The 24,054-nt window shown below is 40.0% G+C and overlaps 1 protein-coding gene across 1 annotated transcript in view; it reads left to right on the top strand.

Annotated features, from left to right (window-relative positions):
- Window positions 1–23,308, top strand: part of LOC119892438 (coiled-coil domain-containing protein 60-like) — a 34,406-nt gene extending 11,098 nt beyond the window's left edge. The window contains exons 3-12 of the mRNA XM_038704676.1: window positions 3,189–3,359; window positions 5,024–5,146; window positions 9,851–9,955; window positions 11,577–11,664; window positions 14,206–14,407; window positions 16,911–16,989; window positions 19,095–19,235; window positions 19,916–20,062; window positions 20,181–20,370; window positions 22,095–23,308. Coding sequence (XP_038560604.1) covers window positions 3,189–3,359; window positions 5,024–5,146; window positions 9,851–9,955; window positions 11,577–11,664; window positions 14,206–14,407; window positions 16,911–16,989; window positions 19,095–19,235; window positions 19,916–20,062; window positions 20,181–20,370; window positions 22,095–22,208 — 1,360 coding nt within the window. The 3' untranslated portion in view covers window positions 22,209–23,308. The remainder of the gene's footprint in view (window positions 1–3,188; window positions 3,360–5,023; window positions 5,147–9,850; window positions 9,956–11,576; window positions 11,665–14,205; window positions 14,408–16,910; window positions 16,990–19,094; window positions 19,236–19,915; window positions 20,063–20,180; window positions 20,371–22,094) is intronic.
- Window positions 23,309–24,054: the final 746 nt, after the last annotated feature.

The raw sequence follows: 24,054 nt of genomic DNA, 5'->3' as shown, positions 1-24,054 counted from the left end.
ACTCATTTATGACTGCGCCAGCTTGTGTTGTCGTGGTCTGCCATTTGTCTCTGGTGATGTTGACATGAAACATCCCAAGCTGTCTTGTCAACACCACTGTAAGTCCCGTTTCTCATCATGCTGTAGCTGACAGACAATACTTACCCGAGTTACATTCTTCTGCTAGATTTATAATTAGGATTTAATTATGAATGTGCTTGAACTCGTTTATGACACGTTGCGGGGGCTTGTGTGTCATACCTCTACAAAACTCCATGCTAATGACTTTAATCATAATATGTGAATTAAAAAAAAACACATATAGGAATTTATTATGATGTGAGAGTAGAGCCAGTGAGTAGATTCAGAATAGAGCCACAACATCTTAGTTGGTCTAATCTCTGTAAAGATGCCTCACCTACCACAATCCCTATCTCTTTGTTGCCTGGCAACAAGCTGCCACCCAAGGGCTTCCATGATCTGATCTGTTAAAAACTGTCCCCCTCCACAACCCCCCTCCCCCGCTCTGCACAAATGTCCAAATTTCTTTACATTGAAATCAGTTTTTTAATCACCTATCAAGTCCAAGCATTGTTATCTTCTCTTCAAAGAAAAATCACATCACAAAGAAAAATAACTTGTTATTGACTGGAAGGACAGACGGCGGTGATGAGAAAAGGCACAACATTTCATTTCAGAGCTTCTTGTTTTCCAAACACAAAAGTTTCATTGTGTTTTCACGTATTGATGATACATTGCCTTTTCACAATGCCTTTTTATTTTCTTGTCACACCAAATACTGCAGCCTGTCATTGACTCGGCAGCTTTCTTCTGCCGGCCCCCCCCTTTTTCCTTCAGCATATTATTGTTCAGCTTTCATGTTACACTCAGGCACAGCCCAGTGCTGTTGTCACAAACATTTGTACATGTGGTGCATCAAACACAAGCAGAAATACTCCCACTTGCCTGCCAGTTAGAAGATATTAATCCATTAAAAAAACACTAGCTGAACTAAAGTGAAAGAGTCACTTTAGCACAAAGAGCTAACGAAATTAGTCACGTCTGATGCAAGGTCACTGAGCCACCTCCCACACTCTTGGCAGCCGGTAGCTACTCCAGGGAAAAACTTTTTGCACATTTGAAGCTACGAGTCATTAGTGATGCTGATAGAAACACACTTTAATTAAGACTGCTGCATTTTGGACTTAGATGTCACGTCTGAAGATTAATAAGTAATATCAGGGGTGTGGTGGTATGCAAATAGAACAGACATGCCTCCGAGCTAAACTGGTACACTCGTACCACCGAAGTGAGCCAAATTAGCATGCTGGAACACAAGTGCTCAGTGCCCCCCTCCTAGGCTGAAGTGCTTGGCTCCACTTGTGGGCAAAATATTACCAGCCAGCTGCTCACTAGATAACAAATAAAAACTGGAACAGCAGAGGGTTGCAACATATGCAAGCGTTTGTGGTGATGTCTGCTTTCACCCTTGCAAAAAAATCTAGTTTGCCTGGAAAGGAAAGGTCACAAGACTGTTGTAAGGTCACTGTGGCTCTGACCCTCACTCTTCCTCTTGTTGGTTTCTTGTCATGTTTATAATCAGGAAATGATAGCAGCTTCTTGTTACATAAGTAAGTCGCTCTTGACAACTGGGTTAGCCAAATGATGTCTGACAAACCTAATGAATGCATTTCCCTCCTCATAAAACATTTTCAAAACTGAGATTTTGAGCCTGTCGCATCCTGGAATCCCGGATTTATTGAGGTAACTGGATCCCATGTTCCAACATGTCACCCCATTCGCTCCAACGTAAGCTGCTCACTAGGCACATACTCTGAAAAAGATTTTCAGGCTTGCTTGGGCTTCCACATTTTTGGTCTTATGGAGCATGAGCTCTGGAGGCCCTCTGTGGCCAAGCCAGTTGAAGGCATACCTTAGAGACTTGTTGACTCATCTCTGCATTTTGCTGGCCCAATACTAAGTTTCTTGGCTAATTACTGCCACCAGATGTCGACCAGTGGAATAGCATAACACCATCGGCAGAAATGTGAATCGCACCTTACTTACAGCAAGTGTCCTCATGCGTGTGCTCGTAAAGCGTGATATACAAAACTAAACAGGGACCTATTCATCACAAAATGCTTCCGCTTGGTGCCTTTAAATGACTCATTGTTAGTTTACAGTTAGCTTGAATCGTTATTTTTTAAATTAATATACATAGAATTTCACTGGAAGTACATAAACAATAATATTGAATTATTACCCAACCCTAATATACATTATTCTCTAAACATTGCCTTTGTGATTTAACGTGACTGCTTATCTCAAGAGTCACAGTCATATTGAACCTCCTGATGACTACTGAGCTTCCTCCAGTAACAGCAACGACATCCATATAGGTTGAACCACAGCCTTCATTTCATTTTAAAGCAGATTCAGCCCTGTGATATTTCTTCTGAATCCCAGTTGATTCCAACAACAAAGGATCATACAGCCGGCGCTGCGTACACCACCTTGACTCTCTATTCCAGCTCACTATAACAAGCTTTGTAGCAGCCTGCACTTTGACCTGCTTTTTTTCTGCCTCTTTCGCTCACAAGAAGGCAAACTAATGATTAAGAAACACAGAAGAATGCTACCTCGGCTGGTCTTCTGGCAAAGTCACCTCGACAGTTGCTTTTGTGCGTGTGTCTTTTAATTTTCCACCACAGCATTAATGCAAAGGTAATTACGCGTGCAGTATGAGGAAAAACAAGCAAACTGTATTTGAGGAAAGGTTATGGTTGGAAGCTAAACCACTGTAATTAAGTCATTAATCTGCCCAGACATAACACGTTTCTCCCATAATGCTCTAGTTAGGTGTCATTTGTGCGTGCCTGCTGCTTTGGTGTGCTCTGATTTGGATGATTTACTGTGTGTGTGTGTGTGTGTGTGTGTGTGTGTGTGTGTGTGCATGCATGGGTTGGAGGGATTATTGTAATGACACACGAGCACTTTTGACGATAACTCATCGGCTTTCATGGTTTTTGTATGTCCCTGACAAACACAGGAGATTAATGTGCAGGCTTGACATTTGTGGTTTATGTGCTTTATGTTGTTTTTTTCTTTTCTGTAATTTGGGTGGATGGAAAGTAAACATCTATCATTATTAAAGCATGTTGGTGATGCCCTGTATTTATGACTCCCGCTTGTGTCTCTCTGCTTTGCAGGCGCTTGGCATCAGCAATTAAGCGGGGCCAGAGCTACTTCCACCTCCTGCGGAAAGAGGAACAGGAGGAGCAGGAGGAGGAGGAGAGGCAGCGGATGAGGAGCGAGGAGCAGCTGAGAACAGAGCCACGACCTCCCAGTTTCTCGTCTGACTCAGACAGCGATTCAGAAGCGTGAGGCAACAAATCACATCAGCTCATTTTCATTTCTTCTTGCGGCGTCTCTCTCTGGAGTAGTTTATTAGCTTGGATACAGGTTGTCTGCATTGTATAATGTATTCTGTATACGTTTAGTTTGTTTTAAACAAAAACAAGTATTTTAACTAAGGTTTTGACTTTTACACTTTAGACTACTTAAAGTCACTTAAAGCACTAATAACAATGTATCAAATGACTCCTAATGACACACTACAGAGCATTTTGGTTTTACAGCCCTGAACTAGATTGTTTTGGTTCATTCTCTCATCTCACTAACCTGTTTCCAGCAGCAGCAGCAAGCGTCTGTTTTTAGAATAGTAAAAATAGGGCTGATAAACCCAATGTACGCTACCTGCCCTTGCTTTCCAGCTCCATACGACAGACACAAAAAGTTAGCGACTAGCTGGTGAACGTTGTAGAACATTTGGCAGCTATAGCACAGAGCCAAATATTTCACTCAGGAGTTCACCAAAACCAAAGCTTGCTGTCTTCTCCTCCTTTCCTGCCGGCGAAGATATAGTTCGCACAACAAGGACGTTTATTTGGCAAATTTGAACTAGCCTAGTTAAGTTGGTGCTGCAGGTAGTAATGCCATAATAACAACACAGTCTCAATGATAATGCATCTGTTCATCCCTTATTCATTCATTCTCATCAAAGCTACCTGCAAAACTTTTTACAAACCAATCAATGTCAAGTATAGGGAAACACAGCCCATATAGATGATGATGACATGACGCAAGTCTGTCATGTAAAGTTCTTTAGCGCACTCAAATAATTGCAATGTGAAACCAAACCAAAACTAACCGAATGTATCAAAATATATCAAAACATTTGGTTCGGACCTTTGTGCGGACTTTCAGGTGTGAAAGGGCCCTAAATTACATTCTTCAGATGGCCAAATGAATGCTAATGTTGCTCTGGATCTGCTGGATGTGTGCATAAGCAACTGTTTACCAGCACATTTGACATATCAGCTTTAAAAGGTGATAATATGTCAATGTTTACAGATAGTTGTGCTTTGAAGTGGCCAAAAAAGTTAATTAATGCCGTACTTAGCAATACAAAATATTTAATGTAGTTTTGATCTGTCTGTTTGTATTGTAGCTCTACTACTGCTACTTCTGTCTACTCTGTACGGCACCTATTGCAGGTCTGTGCTGAAAGACTGATCCCACTTTCTAACCTTTTCTGTCTTTTAAAGGGTTGTTTGCTACGTTTTTTTTTTTTTCTTATCCAAACCGGGGGGTGTTAAGAAAGAGAGGGTTGTATGTTTTTTACAAACTTGTAAAACTTTGCTGTATTGCCTTTATTAACATATTAAAAATAATATATTTGAGAATTTCCTTTAACATTTATTCAAAGTATATTGAAGCCTATGTATAAATTTCACTGGAGATTTGAAGTGTCACATGATTAAGTTATATTTGTTTTGTGTTACACGGAATGAATCGTTGAAATTTCTTGTCAAACCTTCGTGCAAGCTAATATACATTAGTAGAGAGAGAGAGAGAGAGAGAGAGATCAGCAAAAGCTAATTGAGGTCATTCTTGGTCAATGTTACCACTCTGCCTTAAAATCATTGCTAATCACATCATATGTTAGAATAAGCTAACAGCATTGTATCCCTGCTGTGTTCAGGCTGCCACTGCTTGCAGGAACCAGCTGGTCAGCAAGGCCACGCCGGAAGAAGAGCCAGTCAGCACGGCCTTTCACCCCTGTCCATCACTCTTTGACCTCCCCTCTGCTGAGTCAAGCACCGAGGTAAGGTCACTTCATACTGTACAGCCTATTCATTCAACAATATTCAAGATGGTGGCCTTAAAACAAGCCGTGTATGTTCAAGTGGTTTATGGTACTCAAGGTTAGACAGCTTCTAACCTTGAGTATTGAGTTGTGTTTGGTTGATTGTACTTCCTGTAGTACCCCAGCTCGCTCTTGGTTGGTGCACAGTGCATTGTCGTAACCACGGCATATGTTTTCTTGCTAAAATGGCCAATCCATGTATTGTAATTTTTTGTTCGCCGATTCTCTCCCTCTTTCTGCCATAGCGTTTCTGTGTAAACAGATTGAGATGGAGCTGTGCAAAACCCACTCCGCACCCTCCACCCAAGCAGCTAGAAAGCAGTCGCATGCTTGTTTCTTCGCAGCTGCTTTGCTTTGTCCTTCAGCCTCTCACTTTCAGTATTTAACCTTCAGATTTACAATGCTCATACAGTTTTTTGCCATATGTCACTATATGCAGTTCGTACGTCTTAGTTGTTGTAGTGTAGACGTAGCTGCAAAGTGGAGCTGTACTCTTTGCTGTGTGCTGTTTCCTCTGCCAATAACGTCATGCAGGTAGGCAGGTAAGATGTTTCAAGGCTTTGTCCTTCAAAATGAATTGTTTGCGGAATCAGAGCATAAAATAAAGACACATCAGGGCTAAGAAAATCAGTTAATACCTATTATTATTATTATTATTATTATTATTATTATTATTTTAATCGGTTAAGGATAACAGTTGAATATTTGTTCCTCTTATCATGAACTATTTAATCCTTGTTAGGGCATGGGTTTTGATGTATCTCAAAAGAATCACAACAGTAAAGAAAAAAATGAGATGTATGAAAAGCATTTGAATTTAAGGAATCACTGCACTTATTCCACCCTCTTCTGTCAGTCAGCGTTTGTGCGTTTGATTCATGTCAAACAGATGTGCTGCTACACCTCAGCAAACATCAAACAAAGAAAAGCAAACAGGCAGATTGCTGAATATTTAATGCAAAACATCTGACAGTGAGAGATACTCCTGATGCTTTCATTTTGTATTTCTTTCATACGGCTGACTCCTTTGATGCTGTGTGAACCAGAGCTAACCTCTGTGAAAAAACGTGTCAGAAAAAGTTTTCTCTGACAAATCTGCCTTGTTAGAAACTCAGGTGTTCTGACAATGAACACACACACACAGAAGTCTGGTTCACAAAAGCAACATTTAGTGGTTCCTGCTCTGCAAGTGTCATGCTTTGATCTTGTATAGAGGATTTGTTGGCAATGCTGCCTGCAATCCACAAGCTCAAGCTTTTGAACAAAAGTGCAATACAGTATGTATCACACATTATGTCGTGTCTTGAAGTACAGCGTGGTTGAAAATGATTAAATGGCAAAGCAGGAACATTTTAGCTTTCAAACTAGGAGGCACCTGTTGTACCAGTAGCGGAGATATGTTTGCATTACTGTTACCCAAATTGGTAACAGTAATTTCATCACCCTCATATTTAGCAGTTATATAGTATAACAATTTGACTAAATCATCATGATACTAAATACTGTTTGAATTGCTGGAAGAAATACAAGTTGTGAGCAGCAAAGGTCTGGAACTAGACTAGTGTTTCTAAGTAGGATATAAAATTTAAAAAATGTAATACACACTATAATGTAAGATAGATTTAAAAGGTGTTTTTGTCAAGAACTAGCCTATAACTTCTCCTCTGAAGTACCCTTGACTGGTGTGTAAACAGTTAATGGATGTTTGAGAACACAATATAACATTCTTGTAAGCACACACACAATTCATAGTGTTAACAGCTTTAAACCCGCCTGATTTGTACATGTGTATCAATATTTAATAAATGCTGAGGGTCAATGAATTGAAGGAAATTTTTTGATACATGGGTTGAAAGTAGCCTAAACTACAGATTTGATTCAAATATTTTTTTACTCCGTTTTCCCATGATAACAGGATAATTACCTTGTGATCTTGAGATAACAAACCACAGTTAAATACAGGGGTTGGCAGGTGCATTTCTTTAGTATAATTTCCAAAAAACTTTCAGTGTTACTGGTTAGCTCAGTTGGTAGAGTGCAGACTTGATGTCCAAGGATTGTGGGTTTGACTCCCACTCTGAACAACTTTCATTTTCTTCTTTTGTGTGTGTTTTTTAATCATCCTCTTCAACAAAGTTGTTTTGAAGAGATTCAGGGGAATCCAATCACACATTTTCAGAACATGAAATAGTTGTCGGAAAATGTGTGATCAGGGAATGTGTAATGTTAAATGGATTCTGCTGAAATGAGAAGCATCAGAATTTGCTCAGCCTGGGTATGATGGGTGAATGGAAAGTCCAGCACATGCTTTATTGTGGACATGTGATACAGTCTCTTTGTTGAACTTTGTTGAAGAAAAATAGGTCTTCAGTGAGGATCAGACAAACAACCTTCCAATCATGAGTCCTGTGCTCTACTTACTGAGCTAACCAGTGACACTGAAAACCACACTAAAATTATTATTAAGAAACGTTCCTGCCGACCGCTGTGTGAAACTACTGTTGTGTTATCTCAAGATCACAAGAAAATTATCAGAGGAAAACGGAGTAAAAATAATATTTGAATCACAAGCAGCCGAAGGTGAGCAGCTGTTAAAATCACATATGGACCCGGCGCATGCAGGCCTTTTTTATACAGTTTATGGTGCAGGCACATAAAAGAAAAAAAGACATGCTCTTCTCTTTCTTTCGGTGTGTTGATTGCGTGTTTGGCTGCAAGCAAAACCATAGAAATAGTAATTTTTTGCCACGATGTAGTTACAAAAAGTATCAAATGAAGTACATCGTTTGAGTGGAGATGTTTCAATTCTCCTCTATACTGGGCTGCTGGGTATCGCTACTATCAACCTTTTTTGGTCGATAGTAGCGATACCCATCCCTAGTGCTGACTCACTTCTTCATCATCGTCAAAGAACTTGCTCATTTGTCCGCCTCCCTTAACTATGAATTTTAATGTGCTGTTCGGGGCTGCATCGCTGAAATTTCACTTCCTGCTGCCAGTAATGGAATATGAGTGAAGATTGGCCTGTAGATGTGTTCGGGGGGTGTATGTATAATGTCATATAATGTATTATGGTCTGTTATAAACCATTTATTAATAACTTCCATACTGATAATACATGCTGTAATAAGAGCGTGTGTGCTCAGGTGTTCTGTCAGGCCTGCTCTCTCATCTTTAGAGACACAGGACTCCCCCGTGTTTTACATCTGTCTGTGCTCTGTTCCACTGGGACAATTCTACAGCCCGTGTTTATGATGCATCACCTCCAACTCAACATACATTTCCTCTGACACATTATTGCCACTGCCAGAATACAGCCTTGTTTTCTGGCCAGACATCTGGAAAATAACAACCCTGTTCGAAGGCTGTTACCTGACATCTGACAGATCCTAATCTACCACAGTATCTGCCTGGCAGACAAATGGCCTGGTCAATAATGAAAAGAGCTTGGAGCGACCCGGGGCGGCAATATTTGTGCGCAGTGGGGAGCGAGGCAGAATTCATATTGTGTTTGATGTGTTAGAAGAGATCATAGGAATGGATGTGGTCATAAAGCCTCGAAGCGTGAAAGTGTTGGGTGACAGACGGCACCGCTTGACTACAGGTGACACAGTAACAAAGCTTTTAGAGAGGTGGCATGTTTTGCATTTGTTCCACCTGCAGCAGCTCTTGTACTGAAGAGATATGTGTCGATGTTTTCATCCACTCATTTACCTTCAACAGGAGGTTTGACTGGAAATGAACATTGTTCATTATGATTGGCTTTGCAGTGGCTATTTTTGGCCATTGGAGGGGGCCCTTCACCACTGCTAAATTTCATGCTGTTTACCTTTTTCATGTTCAAAATCAGGAACACCTTAAAAACCGTCCTGATGGCATTGATGCAAAGCACGTCAAAGGACTTTTCATACAATGTAAAATGTAACTTTATTTAAATCAGGTTGTTTCGTTCAAGATAACAAAAAAAAAACTAATTTGCAAACACACAACCACAGAAACTATAAGCTATAACTATAACAAGAAACTATAACCATAAGGCATCAGACAGGCAACCAATAACGAAGTTACAAAAATTTAATAAAAAGAAAAATACCTCTCACTATTTATAATATACAGTATGTTTTATGAAGTTTTTTTTAAAATAATAATCCAAATTCAGTGTAATTTCTCTAATAATTTCTTGGAAAATTTGAACTACTAGTTTTAGTTTCATTCACTACATGCTGACCTTTGGCCCCTTGAGTCAGACAGCTTAGTGACATGGGTCAACTAGGGTTAAAGTTCAGTAAAAGTTACTCTGAGGGTGCAACATTCATTACTGCATTCCTGGCCACAGACCTCTGTTGCATGTCGTATCCCACTATTCACTATTAACTATTCACGTCAAATGTTTCTTTATTTTCAAATAGTGCTGTTTATTCTGAAAAAGAAAATGTTTAATAAATACAAATTAGAAGCTAAGAAAGAAGCAGATTCATGGAAGTACTGCATTACAAAATTACATTTTGGCCTGGATCTAAGTAGAATATATGAGTAAAAATTAAGTTTTTTGCTTGCTGCATCTCATAGAGTTGGAATTATCGTAATAAAAGTATATTGATTGATTCTTTTGGACTAACACACTGCACAGATAGATGTTGAAGTCTCTGTGTGCTGTTGCAGGAAGGTTATCTACCGCCAGCTCTGCTGTCTGAATTGGCTGCTGGAGGCCTTGACTCTGGATCGCTCTGGCAGAGTTGGCCCCCTCACTGCCTGCTGGGACCCCAAGTAAGTTATTCTGGGGTTAGAGGTTCTTACCACGCACAACTAACCGTTGCTCAGTATAAGTGAATACATGAAGAATTGAACTTTTAAAGCTGCCAGAGGCAAGTTTTCTATCTAAAAATACACATAATCAGCTCACCTTCCTGTTTTAAACTCATAGACCAATTTGCGCCAACTGCTCAAATAAAATGTAACTTCTTTCTAATCGACACTGGTGGTAAACTGTTCCTGTCATGATTTCTTGGTACTGAAGGCCACAACGGTGCATCTGAAATTTCTTCCTCCTGAGTATGTTTTAGTATGCTGTGGGCATTTGCTAAAACTTGACCTAGGTAACTTATATGTTTATTAATGAATAATCCTTTTAATTATTTTAGACAGTGCTCACGTTTGATGGGATAGCGGTGCATTCACAGTGAGCGATGAGACACAAAAGCACATAGAGCGTTAGGATTATGAAAAGCACTGTCTTCATGCATAATACATTAACTGTCATTTACTGTTAAAGAATGATGAAGTCCACAGCCTGAAAAACAGCAGCGTGAGTGACATATCCATCAGTGATCGACTCATAAACGCCGCTGACCTCTGCACGCTGACCGATGAGTAATTTCTGTCAAATCCTCACTGTTTTTAGGCGAGCCACCTGAAGAGTCTTTGTATCTGTACTGTAGAGAGCCAGTGATAAAGGGTGGCGGTGATCAGGAGCTGCAGGCGCGAGCTGACAGTGCTGGATGAAATAAGTCCAATACTCCGGAGGGGGTCCAAGCTTAGCGAGGGGATGAGGAGATTGCATTCCTCCATCTTAACCCACCACCCCTCCAGGTTTCAGCTCCTTTGATATTGACCCACCACAGGGAGTCGAGAGTGAGCAAATAAGGAGAAAGTATAGAAGCAGTAGCTGTGTGGTGCTTAAACTCACATGTTTAATACATAGAATTCAGGCAGTTCTTTCTAAGGTTGCCTCTATACATTTCTTTTTATTATTATTTTTCTTGCCTTGATAATGATTTGTGATGATCTGTATGGTCTCTTTCCAAGTGTCAGAGGAGACCTGGACTGGGAGAATAGATGTATTCATAAAGTTTAAAGGCGACTTACAATTGTTCCTTGTAGAATGTAGCACAGGAGTATTATTGCACACCATTGTAAGCCTTGCATAATTGATAGAAGAATAAAAAAGAAAAGGGAAGAACGGAAGGAAGGAAAGGGAGGAAAAGAACTACAAAGATAATTCTTTTTTGTACCCAAACGTCATCATGTTACAGCCTCCAGGGCCTTCACTCAGCTTCAAATCCAATTTCCCAGAAAGTCTTAAGCTTTATGGGCCAAATGATCCAGCTGAGGTATTACTGTACGGAAAGACAAGGAGAGGATGAAATGAAACATTATCACAAGGTTACAACACTGCTGGGCCCTCCACCAAGCGGGCAGCTCTGATGCTGGGCATCAATCTAAAACACTGCACAGTTTTTACGATAAGATGAATTATGATTTTGATAATGGCAAGAGCGACTCTCAAGCTGTCTCTGCCTCGAAGGGAGGTTTCGACTATTGGTGAGTCACAGAAGGTCACCAGAGTGATGGATGTATCACAACAGCGGCTATTATTTTCCATTCGTAGAGACCCTGGCCGAGGCAGGACCACAGTGAAGACGCTGAAAAGAGAGAGAGCCATTGAGAAAAAATGGGAGCAGTTTGTCTCAACCAAGGTATCCCGCACTCTTACTCTTTTTATTTCATTTCACTTTATTATTTTATTAATTATTTATTTTTTAGATTTTGTTTATTTGCATGTACATTATATAGCCAAAAGTATGTGGACACCCCAGTCCCCAAACTTCTGTGTACTTTCGGTATGTGGCTGTTTTCTTTGCTATCAAAAGACCAAAACCCCACTAACAGCTTTTGTCTGTGCCATAGAGCTCTATCGTTGTCCAAAAACTATTAAAAATCATCAAATATCATTGAGCCACACTGTTGCAATGGGTGACATGTTCCTTCGTAACCATAAACACACACTGTAGTTTATTTTGACTCAGGCCCACGTACACCAGTCTGCTGTTGGAAAGATGCACTATAGCCCCAAATCTGCAGCTAAAAATAGTTCCAGACAAATATATTTGATAAAAAAATACAGTGGCCAAATGTTTTTGAAAAGTGTTTTTAAAAAAGTACATTGGAGAATAAACTGGGTAGGGAAGGGAAAATACTGAGAGAGGGAGTAATGCTGTTTTTTATGGTCTTTTAATGGGATTTGTTTAGAATAACGAAAACATGTCCCTTATGAAAAATCTTCATTCTCCACAACAAAAGTATGTCACCAACTCTGTGCAACCATTTGGGTGAGGCTCTGTTTCTACATAAAAAAGTGAGGTCCATAAAGAAAGGAGTTTCTCAGTTTGGTGTGGAAGAACTTCACTGGCCTGGAACGGTGATTGACCTCACTAATGCTTGAGAATGGGAGCAAATCCCTGCAGTCAGGTTCCAAAATATGAGAACAATCACATATGGTCATAATGTTCGCGTGTCTACATACTTTTGGCCGTGAAGTGTATTTATTTTCTCCATCTGTCCCCATGAGTTCTGGACAAACTCCGATTTCAGCAGAAGGTTGGAGTGTGCCCAGAACTTATCTTTCAAAGTCCTCTACCTGCCACGCTCTGCAGAAAGAAAGAAATCCTGCACTGTGACACCTACATTCACAGGTGCGCGCGCACACACACACACACAGAAAAGGAAAAGTCAGGTGCATTCACTCACTCATGCTCGAGCAGTACACTTAATAGACTCTAAACCTTAAATCTTGATGCACAGGCATACTTCCTTAAACAGTCAAACATGCATGCTTACACCCACAGACTAATTCAGTAAGCAAAAAGCATATTCACACACACGCACACACACTCTTACTCCGTAGGGGATGGCAGTATGTGGCAGTAGAGGACATTTGGAGAGCGGTTGCTGAAGTGTTGTGCTTCCTTCCACCCTGATAATTAGGCTGATGGGAACGTCACACACACTTAAGGCCCGGGTCTTTGCTGACAGACAGGCAGGAGAGAGGGAAGGGCATAGGGGAGAGAAGGGGGAGGGAGAGACGTGTCTGACTGCTTTCTGTTGCTCATATGTCGTCCTGAGTTGGGAGATTGGTCAACCTATGGGTGTGTGCTAAGCAGCTGCCTGTCAGCCTGTGTATGTGTGTGTGTGTGTGTGTGTGTTTGCATATTTCTGCTGATATAAATTAAAGATTTTGTTTTAGGCTTTAAAGAAAACAGATTCTCTTTTAAAAAAACAGATAGTGTTTTATGAACGTTTCACCTTTTCTGCTCTTTGTGTTGTTTGTTGGTCTGCTTTACTTTTTCTTATGACTAACTGGCAAAACACAGATGGCTAGACATCACACAGAGATATTTCTAGCATGATGGAAAAAATGGAGCTTGATGCAAAACCAAAACTTTCAAAAAGATACATCATCAGTATTTATTGCCAGGCTTTAGTCAGTCCCTCAGAACTAAGACCAATCTGTGCCGACATTCAACAGTTATACACAGAGAACGGAGATTTAGATTCTCTGTTGATAGTAGCCTCAATAAATGACAATGTAAGACTTCCATTAGGGATGTTATGTTCTGGGGAAAGGGTGTAGTAGCCCTTATTGTCACATGTCTTTAGACGACATATGTCTACCTTTAGACTGAAAGTAATTAAAACACCTGATCACTGAAAACTGTAACTCCAAGAATGCACTGAAGTTCAAGTTTATTTGACATTTGAAGTTTAAAAGATACAGTTAAAATAAATTAACCTTTATTCAAGGGGAGCAGTATAAAACTGACAAAATGTTTGACAAAACATAGAAGAATCAAGGCAAAAACACAAACAATCATGTGCACCACAAATTAATTACATAAAGCATAACCCAAAATCTAGCATGAGATTATTATTATTTTTCAAGGGTGGATTTTTCTTTTAAATAAATTAGGACCAAGTTTAAAGATTAGGATTAGATTATTAGGTTAGGATTAAAGAAGTAAATAACTCGGCATGAGTTACTCCACTCTAATCTTATGGTGTTGTTGTACTGACCTCTATGGGTTGTAAAGTCTGTTACACTTGTGACAACAACAAATATTGGTTAGTCGTCCCTGCGTGCGCTCATTCTTTGTCCAGGTGGTAAATCAAACACATGCTTTATGAGTGTGCTATTGCGAACCAAGCAACCTTTTATCCTCTTCCCTTTTTCCCTCCAACAGCCTCGGAGAGCTCATCCCAGGCGCCCTCTCAGCTCCTCTGCTCGCCTCCGCACCTGCAGAAAGTCTTCCTTCAGTGTGGCCTCCCTCTCGGCCCTCACCTCCACCACTGTGGGCAGCAGCGTGTCCTCTCTGGTGCCAGGCGCTGAGGAGGACACGGAGCTTTCAAGAGCAGCAGAGGAGAAAGACCGGCCTTCCTCAGAGTGTAAGTTGTCAAGTTTTTTTTTTTTTGATGCAGAGATATTGTGTGATAAAGAAATAATTGAATTGGTTGAGCGACCAAAACATTTCAAAATGACTGAGGAAGAGGTGAAGATTTTGACACTTAGCACTTTCACTGCTGACTGACCATGCAAGCTCATACAAACAGCACAGGCAAGCTCGTGAAATCACATATATATGTAAGACAAAAATCTAATTTTAGTTTGTCAATGTTAATGTGCACAGTCTGTGTGTAAATGGTACAGTGTAGTTTATTTATCATTATACAACACAAGATTGTATAACCGAATGAAAATTTGTAGACCCTTCATGCTACACACAGAGAACTAAACAGATAATGACTTAAAATATGGGAACAATATATAGTTATTTATGTAGATATATACATATATAATGGAGGTCTTTGAGTCACTTCTGGATGGCATACAGGGACGGCGTCCACATGCAGTCACATTCACTCATCTCCTTATTGTTGTAAGAATGCACAGCACGGAAAAGACCCTGTCCATTTCCCATCAACACTTTGCACTTTGCAGAGAATATGAGCAAATGGCACACAACAGACCCCCTACACCCAAAAACTAAATTTAAATCCAAACTGGACCTAGAAGAATACAAGAACCAGCCCAGCCCACTGTGAAGGTGAAAAACTGAGCTCCATGGTCATGGAAACATGACCTGCACTACTGATCACAGAGCCTTAAAAAGTCACGTTATTCCTGCTGACAGAGATAGAGACAGCTTTGCAGAAAAGAAACGTGGTGGCACCCGAATTCCTTGTCCAACCTCATGGACACACACACAGACACATTTACCCACCACCTGCTGAGTCTGAAATGGAAACCAAAATAAGAGTTGGGTCTGTACGATATACTACTCAGCTGGGTGATCAGAGCCTTTCTGCTTTCCTGTGCCCTGCGCTGCATTCCCAGACTGCATTGCTTCAGGCTTCAGAGCACAGTATAATTAGTCAACTGATCTCTTCCACCATCCTCGCCTCCTGTAGATTACAGGTTTCATATCATTACCTCCTGATGAAAGACTGTTCAGCTAGCTGTCGCTGCCTGAGTCATTGTCGGCGTTGTTGTTCCTTCTTTTTTCCTCTCTAGTACTCCTCTCTTTCTCACATTTTTTTCCCTCTCTCCAGCGCTCTCGCTCTAATCATAAAAGAAGTCAGAAAATCAAAGGATTAATTCAGCGTCATTGCTTTAAAGCAATTAACTTCTGTTCAGGCTAATCCCCAGAATTATGTCTCGAATCCAGAAATTGGCCAGTGGAGATGTGCAGCTCTGCCCACACTACATTGTTTTGTCTGGTAAAGGAAGTTGAAAGTGGAGTTCTTTACTTTGAGAGGAAAAAAAGTTGTTTTTCAAACTCTTTGATGAAAAAAGGAATTGTAAAACTCTGATTAAGAGGTTTATCTTTGCATTTCCTCCCCCAGTATTTTTTTTTTCCAGCAGTACAGATAACTAATCCGCCACATACATTTGGGATAATTAAAATAAGAACTCTATTTATTCAATCTAAAACCAGCCAATTTGCAAAAGTTATTGGCTATTACAGTTTTGGCTGCAGGTTTTAGAGCTCCTCCTCATGAGAAATGGTGCTATACATTTTCATCTCCGTGATTTGCCACACTGTGATTAATTTTGTCACAGCTCATAGAGAAGTTGAATCATTTAGGCTGGTATTTAACATTTTAATGAATGCTTTATACTCTAGGGAAGCCTCATGAAGACTTATTGTATCATCATCACAGTGTGTGACATCTATGTATAAACTAGCTGCTGCTTCAGTGGGATTACATATTAGGATGAACTTTTCTTTATCAATTTCACGGTGTAGTATGACATGTGAACACCAGGGGGAGCTATGAGATTATAGATGAAAAAACAACACAGACAATTAGGCATTTTGTCTTCATATTGTAACTTTGTGGAAATAAATGGATTCTAATAGTTGTACAAGCTCTAATCTAACAGCCATCCACAGCAAGCAAACAGGAAGGCACATCTCAAGTCATCAGGGAAGGAAGTAGGAGCATGCAAAACAGCTTTACCCATTTATGAATTGACCCTTGAAACAGCAGGTATACCAGGTGACCTGAGAGGTCAACGGTTATTGTTACACATTGACAGATATATTCATTTGTATATTGAGGCAGGTTGGAACATAGTAAGAGAACAACAGAGAAATGTCTGCATGGAGGAAAGTGCATTGTATAGGTGTTGAGCCTTTTTTAGACAATAATCCTGAATAATAGAAACCCTGACTTTACGTTACTTCTGCCCCAGATCCCTGCTCTCCTGCAACTCCATATCACATGTAGGGGGATGTAAAGTCGTGCAAACTCTTCCAATAAGGAAAAATTAGGAAGTTAGAGCTAGAGAGATTTAGAGATTCATGATAAAATGTACAGATGCATGAAACAAGGAGAGATAGAGCAAGCAAAAAAAGTCAAGTTAAAGCGTTGTGTTTGTCTCTAGGTCTTCGTGCACTGCCAGATGTCCACCAGAAAGTCAAGAAAGAGCGCCAAAGCCCACAAACCAGCATCTTAGCAAACAGGTAAGTTCTGCTTGCAATGATCTACATTTTAGCAGGCCTCCATCATGTGACTTTTATTTCAGCAACACTGTAAGATAAACATGGCGTAAAGATAACAACCCGGTATTGTTACCAGCCTACTGCCATAAATCCTTAAATTCTACCCCTGACTGCTGTTGTTCCTCAGGGCTGGGCTCCTATTATGATTTGGGCACTTGCAATAACTAACAGTAGCAAGGGCTTTATTTTCTAGATCAACAGCAGCTAATCGTAACAAGGACAAAAGTCCATCACGTCCGGGAGCAATATTCCTGTGACCCTAGAAAACAACAGCAGGGAAAAGAAAGCTACAGTGGTAGCTCAACTCTTCTCACTTGCTCTGTCTTGGCAGCCCTTCAGTTTGTGTTTCTGTTTTTTGTCCCGCTCATCTTCATTCCTCTTCTGGCCTGGTCACGGCTTTAAAGGCAGTGATCTGAAAGACTATGTCAGGAATCTGCTGTAATGCGTCTGTGGAATTGTGTTGTGAATGAGGAGACAAAGGGGCATGTTGTAAAATGTTATCAGGTACATTTCACCTGCGCTTTCTACTACCTGATATTTACCTTGGCTGTTAAAGGTTTGACAACATGATTGCCACCATTTAATGACAGATTACATGTACCAGATAACTATTCTCTCTCACATTTCTCTCCCGGCAGTGCTTTCAGTAATTGTGAGTTTGTCCCAACAAGGTTTGTCTTTCAATAGTTGATGTGCAAACTTTGAACACTCCATAATAAACACCACAACAAATACAAAACTTAGCCTTCACAGATTTATATTTTCTGCATAAAACATGTAAAAAAAAAAAAACCTAGATCATTAGAACATATGTCAATGTTATTTTTGCCTTTATGTGCTTTTAGGAAACGGGTCTCCAGAGTTTATTTATATATCTGAGATAAATATCTGTAGTATCCAGTCTCAGTTTTAATAGGCATGACCTATCCCTATTTTAACAGTCTCTTCTATAAACAAGTGTTACTTGTTGTAACCGTCCTCTTTCCACAACCGTAATTCATATGTCATGTTAAGACATTTTGTTAATTACAGGATGTGCACATTTTTTTCTGTATGCATACAGTTCAAACATACAGGGCAACCCATAATTATTTGAATGGATGCACATTTTTATGTTGTTTTGGCTCTGTACTGCACATTTAATTTTAAATGGAACAATAACTATTAGGTTAAAGTGCTGTAAGACTCACAGCCCTTTTTATATGTAGTCCTCCAGTTTTAGGGCAATGCAGCAAGACAGTAATCCTAAATATACATACAAAGCAACCAGCGAGTTTTGGGTCCAAACAGTGGAATGTGCTTGACTGGTAAAATCAGTCACCTGACCACAGTTCAGCTGAACATGTTACAGACCAGACTGAAGGCAAAAGGCTACCTAAATAAGCAAGAAGGAGGGAATGGCTTATGGACAGGTCATTCCTGCCGTCTTATCTTTGTAATATAACAAGGTCATTGTTGGACTCATTTTTTTATTCAGTCCTGGTCTCAACCATTTCGTTGGTTCCTCTAAAGTAATGTTTTGTTTTGTTTTTAAAATAAAGGTATATTTATGTGTTGATGTAAGACCATGTGCATGCATAGGTTCCTATGGACACCCTATGTGTTAAATAGATACATGTGGATAGGTACTGTGATACTGTGTGTTAGTCTGTAGTCTGGAAAATCTATAATAAAATCTAAATGGGGATAAAAGGAGGTGAAAGTTGGTGCAGAACAGGCCTGGCAGAGCATCAATTGCCTGCTGGGATCTGTGGGTCTTAGAATGAACACCATATTAAATATGATGACTTTATTTAAGTGGATTTTGATTTGTCCTATTAAAGTTGGTGCAATTTAATTTTGGGGCTATGTTTTATGTAAAAACAAACTGTAATTCAACCGCTGTTCATTTCCAATTAAGGCTAAGAGTTGCACTTTAGCCTCATACTCATTCGTTTCATTTTAAATTCAATGTGCTGGAATACAATATCAAAAAAGCTGACACAAAGACACTGTATAGCCGAATCATCACTATAAATCTATAAACACAACAATAAATATTGTTTGTCTTTGTATTCCCTATGCAGCTGTCCTGCCGAGCCCTCGTTAGCCATCAGCCATCTAATCAACATCAAGGCCACCATGCTACTGGAATTGAAAGCTGCCTTTGCCGAAAGGGTTGAGGAGATGGCTCAGAGCTACGTTGACATCCTGGAGCTCAAAGCCAGGTCTGGCAAAACATCCAATCCCAACAAATTCCCAACAGTCAATTCCTTCTTAATGGTTTTCCCAACTATCACTCGAGTATATATAGCTCTCAGCAATGGCTACGTCCCAGCTTGCTTTCAACTTGCTGTCATTCACCCTCTGATCAAAAAACCTAATTTAGATCGGTCCATTCCTGACAATTACAGACCAATCTCAGTCTCTCTTGAAAAACTAATTTTCTATGAACCCTTCTTGGAAAGAAATTTGCATACTGCTGCATTCATTCATTACCAGAGCAGATGGCGTTTAAATTCCTCAGTTTTTATATTCTACTGTAATTTATGACTAAATCAAATGTGATTAGGTGTTTATATATCATAAGACATAAGAATTGAATTGTGTGTTAAGTGATGTGATCTTATCATGTTTTATTATGTCATAGATTTTCATCCACTTATTCTCTGAGCCTTTGCTTTACTTTGACTCTGAGGGTTAACGTCCTTAACATCCCTCAGACTGGTTCTACAACTTATGTAACAACCGTGTGTGCGCTGTTATATCAGTCTGTGTGCTTAGTACATATTTACCTGTAAGTCAAACAGTTTGGTCACTACAGTATAAATCATTTGTTGAGTATAGGATGAGCTCTTACAGGTTCTTCCAGTTTCTTTTTTTCATTCAGTTTTCTTCTCCCACCCAGGGAGAGGTTAAGCAGCGGCCTCCAGAGGTATCGACCCCTGTGTCACGTGGTCGAACCCCATGGCCTTCCTCATCATGTGGCCTGCGTGTCCCAAGAGACGGAGGCTTCAAACAACAACAATAAAAACAAGCACAGCAACAATATGTGGTATGCAGCCTGTTGAAGACATTTTCAAGTGTGGAATGTGGAGACAACTAATAAACCCCATATTCTTATATGAAGCATGACAGTGGATCTGAAAGTTTGTTTTGTTATTTTCTTCCAGGCTGTCCACTCTGCTGAGTAGACTGCCCAAGGAGGTGTGCAGGGAGCGTGGGGTAAGCCGGGTGCTGGAGAAGCTGAGTGGTTTTGCACATCAGCAGACCCTCAGGGTTCGACCTCAGCTCTTCCTGAAGGTGCTGGGGGGTCTGGAGCCGTGGGAGCTCTGTCTGCCTGAGCTGTGTGTGGCCATCCAGGTACACAAAACACCACATTTCACAAAGAAAATAAAGTTTCTGGAAACTGGCAAACATTTCAATGACTATCAAGGAATTGCTGCAACAAATTATCATTTCTCTCCCACAGCTTACTCTGAGAGAATGAAATAAAATAATAAAATAAATGATAGTATTTAAAAATGAGATATGATGAAATAATAAAGTCAAATTCATGTCTGAATGTCTGAAATAACAATATAGTTTGGGGACAGAACACCTTGCACTTTGTCATGTGGTAAATGTGTAGTTTACTCCATTGCCAATAAATGCTAGGATCAGAACACAACACTGCATGGTACAAATGCAAACTATGTTTTCTGATTTGGTCATGAAGGCTGATTTCCAATATTATGGTAAGAAGTAGCATTTTAAGAGGTTTAAGAAGTTCAGAATTAAAATTTTCAGACCAGCTGAAATTGTCCCAATTACTTGTAACATTATGGATATTTACAACTGGAAATGGGCAAGAAATGTGAATGTGATGATGCTGTGTTGTGAGCTTGGTAACAGCGTAAATGTGAAAGGTTCAACAGTTGTTAAAAATGTATGATGCCAAATTCTTATTGCAGTTGGGTAGCAGATTTAACAATTGTAGTTTGTTCGCACATTAAATCATTTCTAAAGATGTATTTCCATAGGGCGGATGTCCATCAAGAGATTTGATTGTGGGATTTTGTTTAACTCCTCTGATCTTCCCTCAAAACCTTAAGCCTGAATGTAAAGTTTTGGTCACACCCACTAAACCATCAATTAGGGACGAACCTCCCTCCTACTAACAGATTCCAGACTCTCTGAACACGCCCCTACCGGTCAGAAATGAGGGCAATACATCCTTTCCAGACTCCAGAGCAGATAGCTGAGGTGTAATGACAGGAAGCCGACTGATAAATGACACCAGAGGACAGTAAAGTTAGCTCACTGAGTCAGATGGTCAGTGGGAAGGACAGTATGTTACGGTGTCCCTCTCTGAAGCCCAATACTGAATCTTACAGACCACAGATGACTTGTTTTGGTTTCCATTGCTGGCTCAGGAGGGTTGGGTTGGGGGATGTCTGGGATTGCTGGTGCACAAGTTTGTTTTGGGGAAAGGTGTCAGGGTTTGGGAAACCAAAGTATAGTTTGGTTTGGTCGCCAGGAGTTTTTTTTTTTACAAAGCCAACATAAAGATGCTTTTAATTTTATTCTACAAGACAGTTCAGTATCTCTTACTTCAATGGTTCTGTGATCATCAGTTTTTAGATTTCAGTTGTACATTTGTGTCTTATTTCCTACTTTTAACCATATACAGCAGGGGTCGGCAAATAAGTCTGGCATCAGGCCAATTTTTTTTCAGCTCATTAGATGGCAGGCCAGAACATAATAAATAATTAGCTCAGTCAGTAGTACACAGGACTCCCTTTTATAGGGTTGCGTGTTCAATTCCCACTTGCTTCTCCCTTTTCAACAAATTGATTATGAAGAGATCATTTACATGTTCACAATTAAGCATGTGTAGGAGTGTGCGCCTGCCTGCGATTGGTCCACATCATCCTATGTTTGCTATTTCAGCTGTTTGTTTGTTTTTTTGCCGCTATTAATGTAATCTGGCCATGGGCCAGATATTATTGCTGGCCAACCAATGGTATACAGTATCAACATACATTTCCATCTGTGTCTGTCTCTATTTAAACTATCCTGCCTCCATCTCTCTTCTTCTCTGACAGATTGCCACAGAGCATGTGGTCCAGATCCCCAGGGAGGAGTACGATGCCTGGCTGCATTCTAGGGTCATAGTGCCAATGCAAACACCAGGTGAACCATACTCATTAAGACCTTGAGGAAGGTTATAGGCATGGACAAATGGATAAGGAGAACACATGCACACCAGAGTTCAAGCTCAAGGCTGAAATAGCCTAAATTAATTTTAAGAATAATGGGGCAAAACATTATGAGTAAAAGTGATAAGTAGGGGTAGTTTGCATGTCAGCCTGTTCTCTTGACTGGAAAATAGAAGACATTTGTGCCATACTGAAAGCAGAAGGGAAAATGTCAACCTGACAACAATTAGTAACAAATAACACAAAAAGAAACTCAGCAACTACAAGCTGGAAGACATAATCGTTATTATTTCATAGTTAAATGAAATTTGCCAAAGAAAAGGAACAACTAGATGAAAGGTTTAACAGTTTTTACACTAATAGGCACATGGGCACACTTGTAAAGGTAGGAATAAACATTGAGATACAGGCACACACAACAAGGGGGAAGCGGGAGGTAAGTAAGTATGTCTCCAGTGATAAGTTAGCTTTTCTGTATGTGGCACTCTTCTTTATCTGTTCTATCCTGGCAGCCATTACTGCTCATGCTGGCTACCCATTTCTTCTTTTATTTATTCCAAATAAACCGCTATACTTGCCAAATGTAAAATTCATTGTAAATCCCACCCCTTGCTGTTTTGCAAGAACATTTTTCCTGGAAAGACCTATTTGACTCAGTGTTTACGCCACCAAATGTACTGCAAAAGCAGAAGTGGCTTGGTTGAATCACTATCACATACAGTATTACCAGTTTGTAGAGATCAGTGAAACAGACATGAAAATATAACAGGCCAGTATTTGAAAGTTTTTCTGCTAAAGTACAAGCCACAGATGACCGAAACAATCCAAGGGATAATGGATAAACAATCTAATACACTAGCACTCAGTCGAACTTTCACAGTGAACTTTGATCTCCTGATGGGGTTGCGAATAAAAGAGGTTGACCCTCAACTGTGCCTGTTAGATAAGATAAGATTTACTGACTTGCTTCGATCACCATTTTGGACAAGTTGAAAGTTAATATGAGTGAAAATCATATTTTGTGACTTTGAATGTTTGAACCTAATGTGGTTGAGATGCACTTATAGACAAATAAACAGATAAATATTATGCATGATTGATATGTGTTATTTTAAATGACTTCTAGTAACTTCCAGTCCTCCTTATCCATGTATGATAACATGTACTGTATTTTTTTCCATGTGAGATGGTGCAGGACAAACCTACTTCAGTCTGTGGGGGGTGTGGGGCAGCAGCATAGGGCGACAGGGGGAAAGTTCTTGCCTGGAAGAGCAGGGGTGGGATTGGGAAAGGGGAGCTTCAGGAGAGCTAGCACTCATTTCAGGAATGCCACACAGTCTGGGAGCTGAGCTCAACCCACCCCCACCCCTTGCTTAGTCCTGGGCAGGGGGATGGTGGGGTGTAGGGTGGCTGATGATAACATGAGGGGGAACTAGCATTCTTTCATTTGCACTTCTCACTCAGGTTTTAGAGCTCATGCATAAGGGCACCAAGTCTAGACTAAGTAAAGTAGAAGGCACCAAACAAATGATGATAAGAAATATAGCTGCAAGTCAGTGATTTTAAACTGGTATAAATAAGCACATAAATAAATATGAAATAGCGTTTGAAGCTGAAAAAGAGTCTTGTTGTAGTGAGCATGAGCAAGCTGGTTCAAATCAAAACCCTGGTTAAAATGAAAATGTTTCTATTCCAAAAGACCGATGAATAAAGCTGAGTCATGTCTACTCATGTCTGAGTCACATCTACAAGTTTGGAAGTTATTAGTTATTAAATGTTTACGGTTGCATATTATATTCTCACCATCTGGTTGTCTGTGATGTTTTTAGCCTCAGCATGGATACAA

Source organism: Micropterus salmoides, unplaced genomic scaffold (genome assembly GCF_014851395.1).
Source record: "Micropterus salmoides isolate LMB-PRFRI ecotype aquatic unplaced genomic scaffold, ASM1485139v1 Ms_hic_scaffold_7, whole genome shotgun sequence".
Classification (NCBI taxonomy): domain Eukaryota; kingdom Metazoa; phylum Chordata; class Actinopteri; order Centrarchiformes; family Centrarchidae; genus Micropterus; species Micropterus salmoides.
Note: the sequence above shows the minus strand (reverse complement) of the source record. Positions and strands in the feature narration are given on the sequence as shown.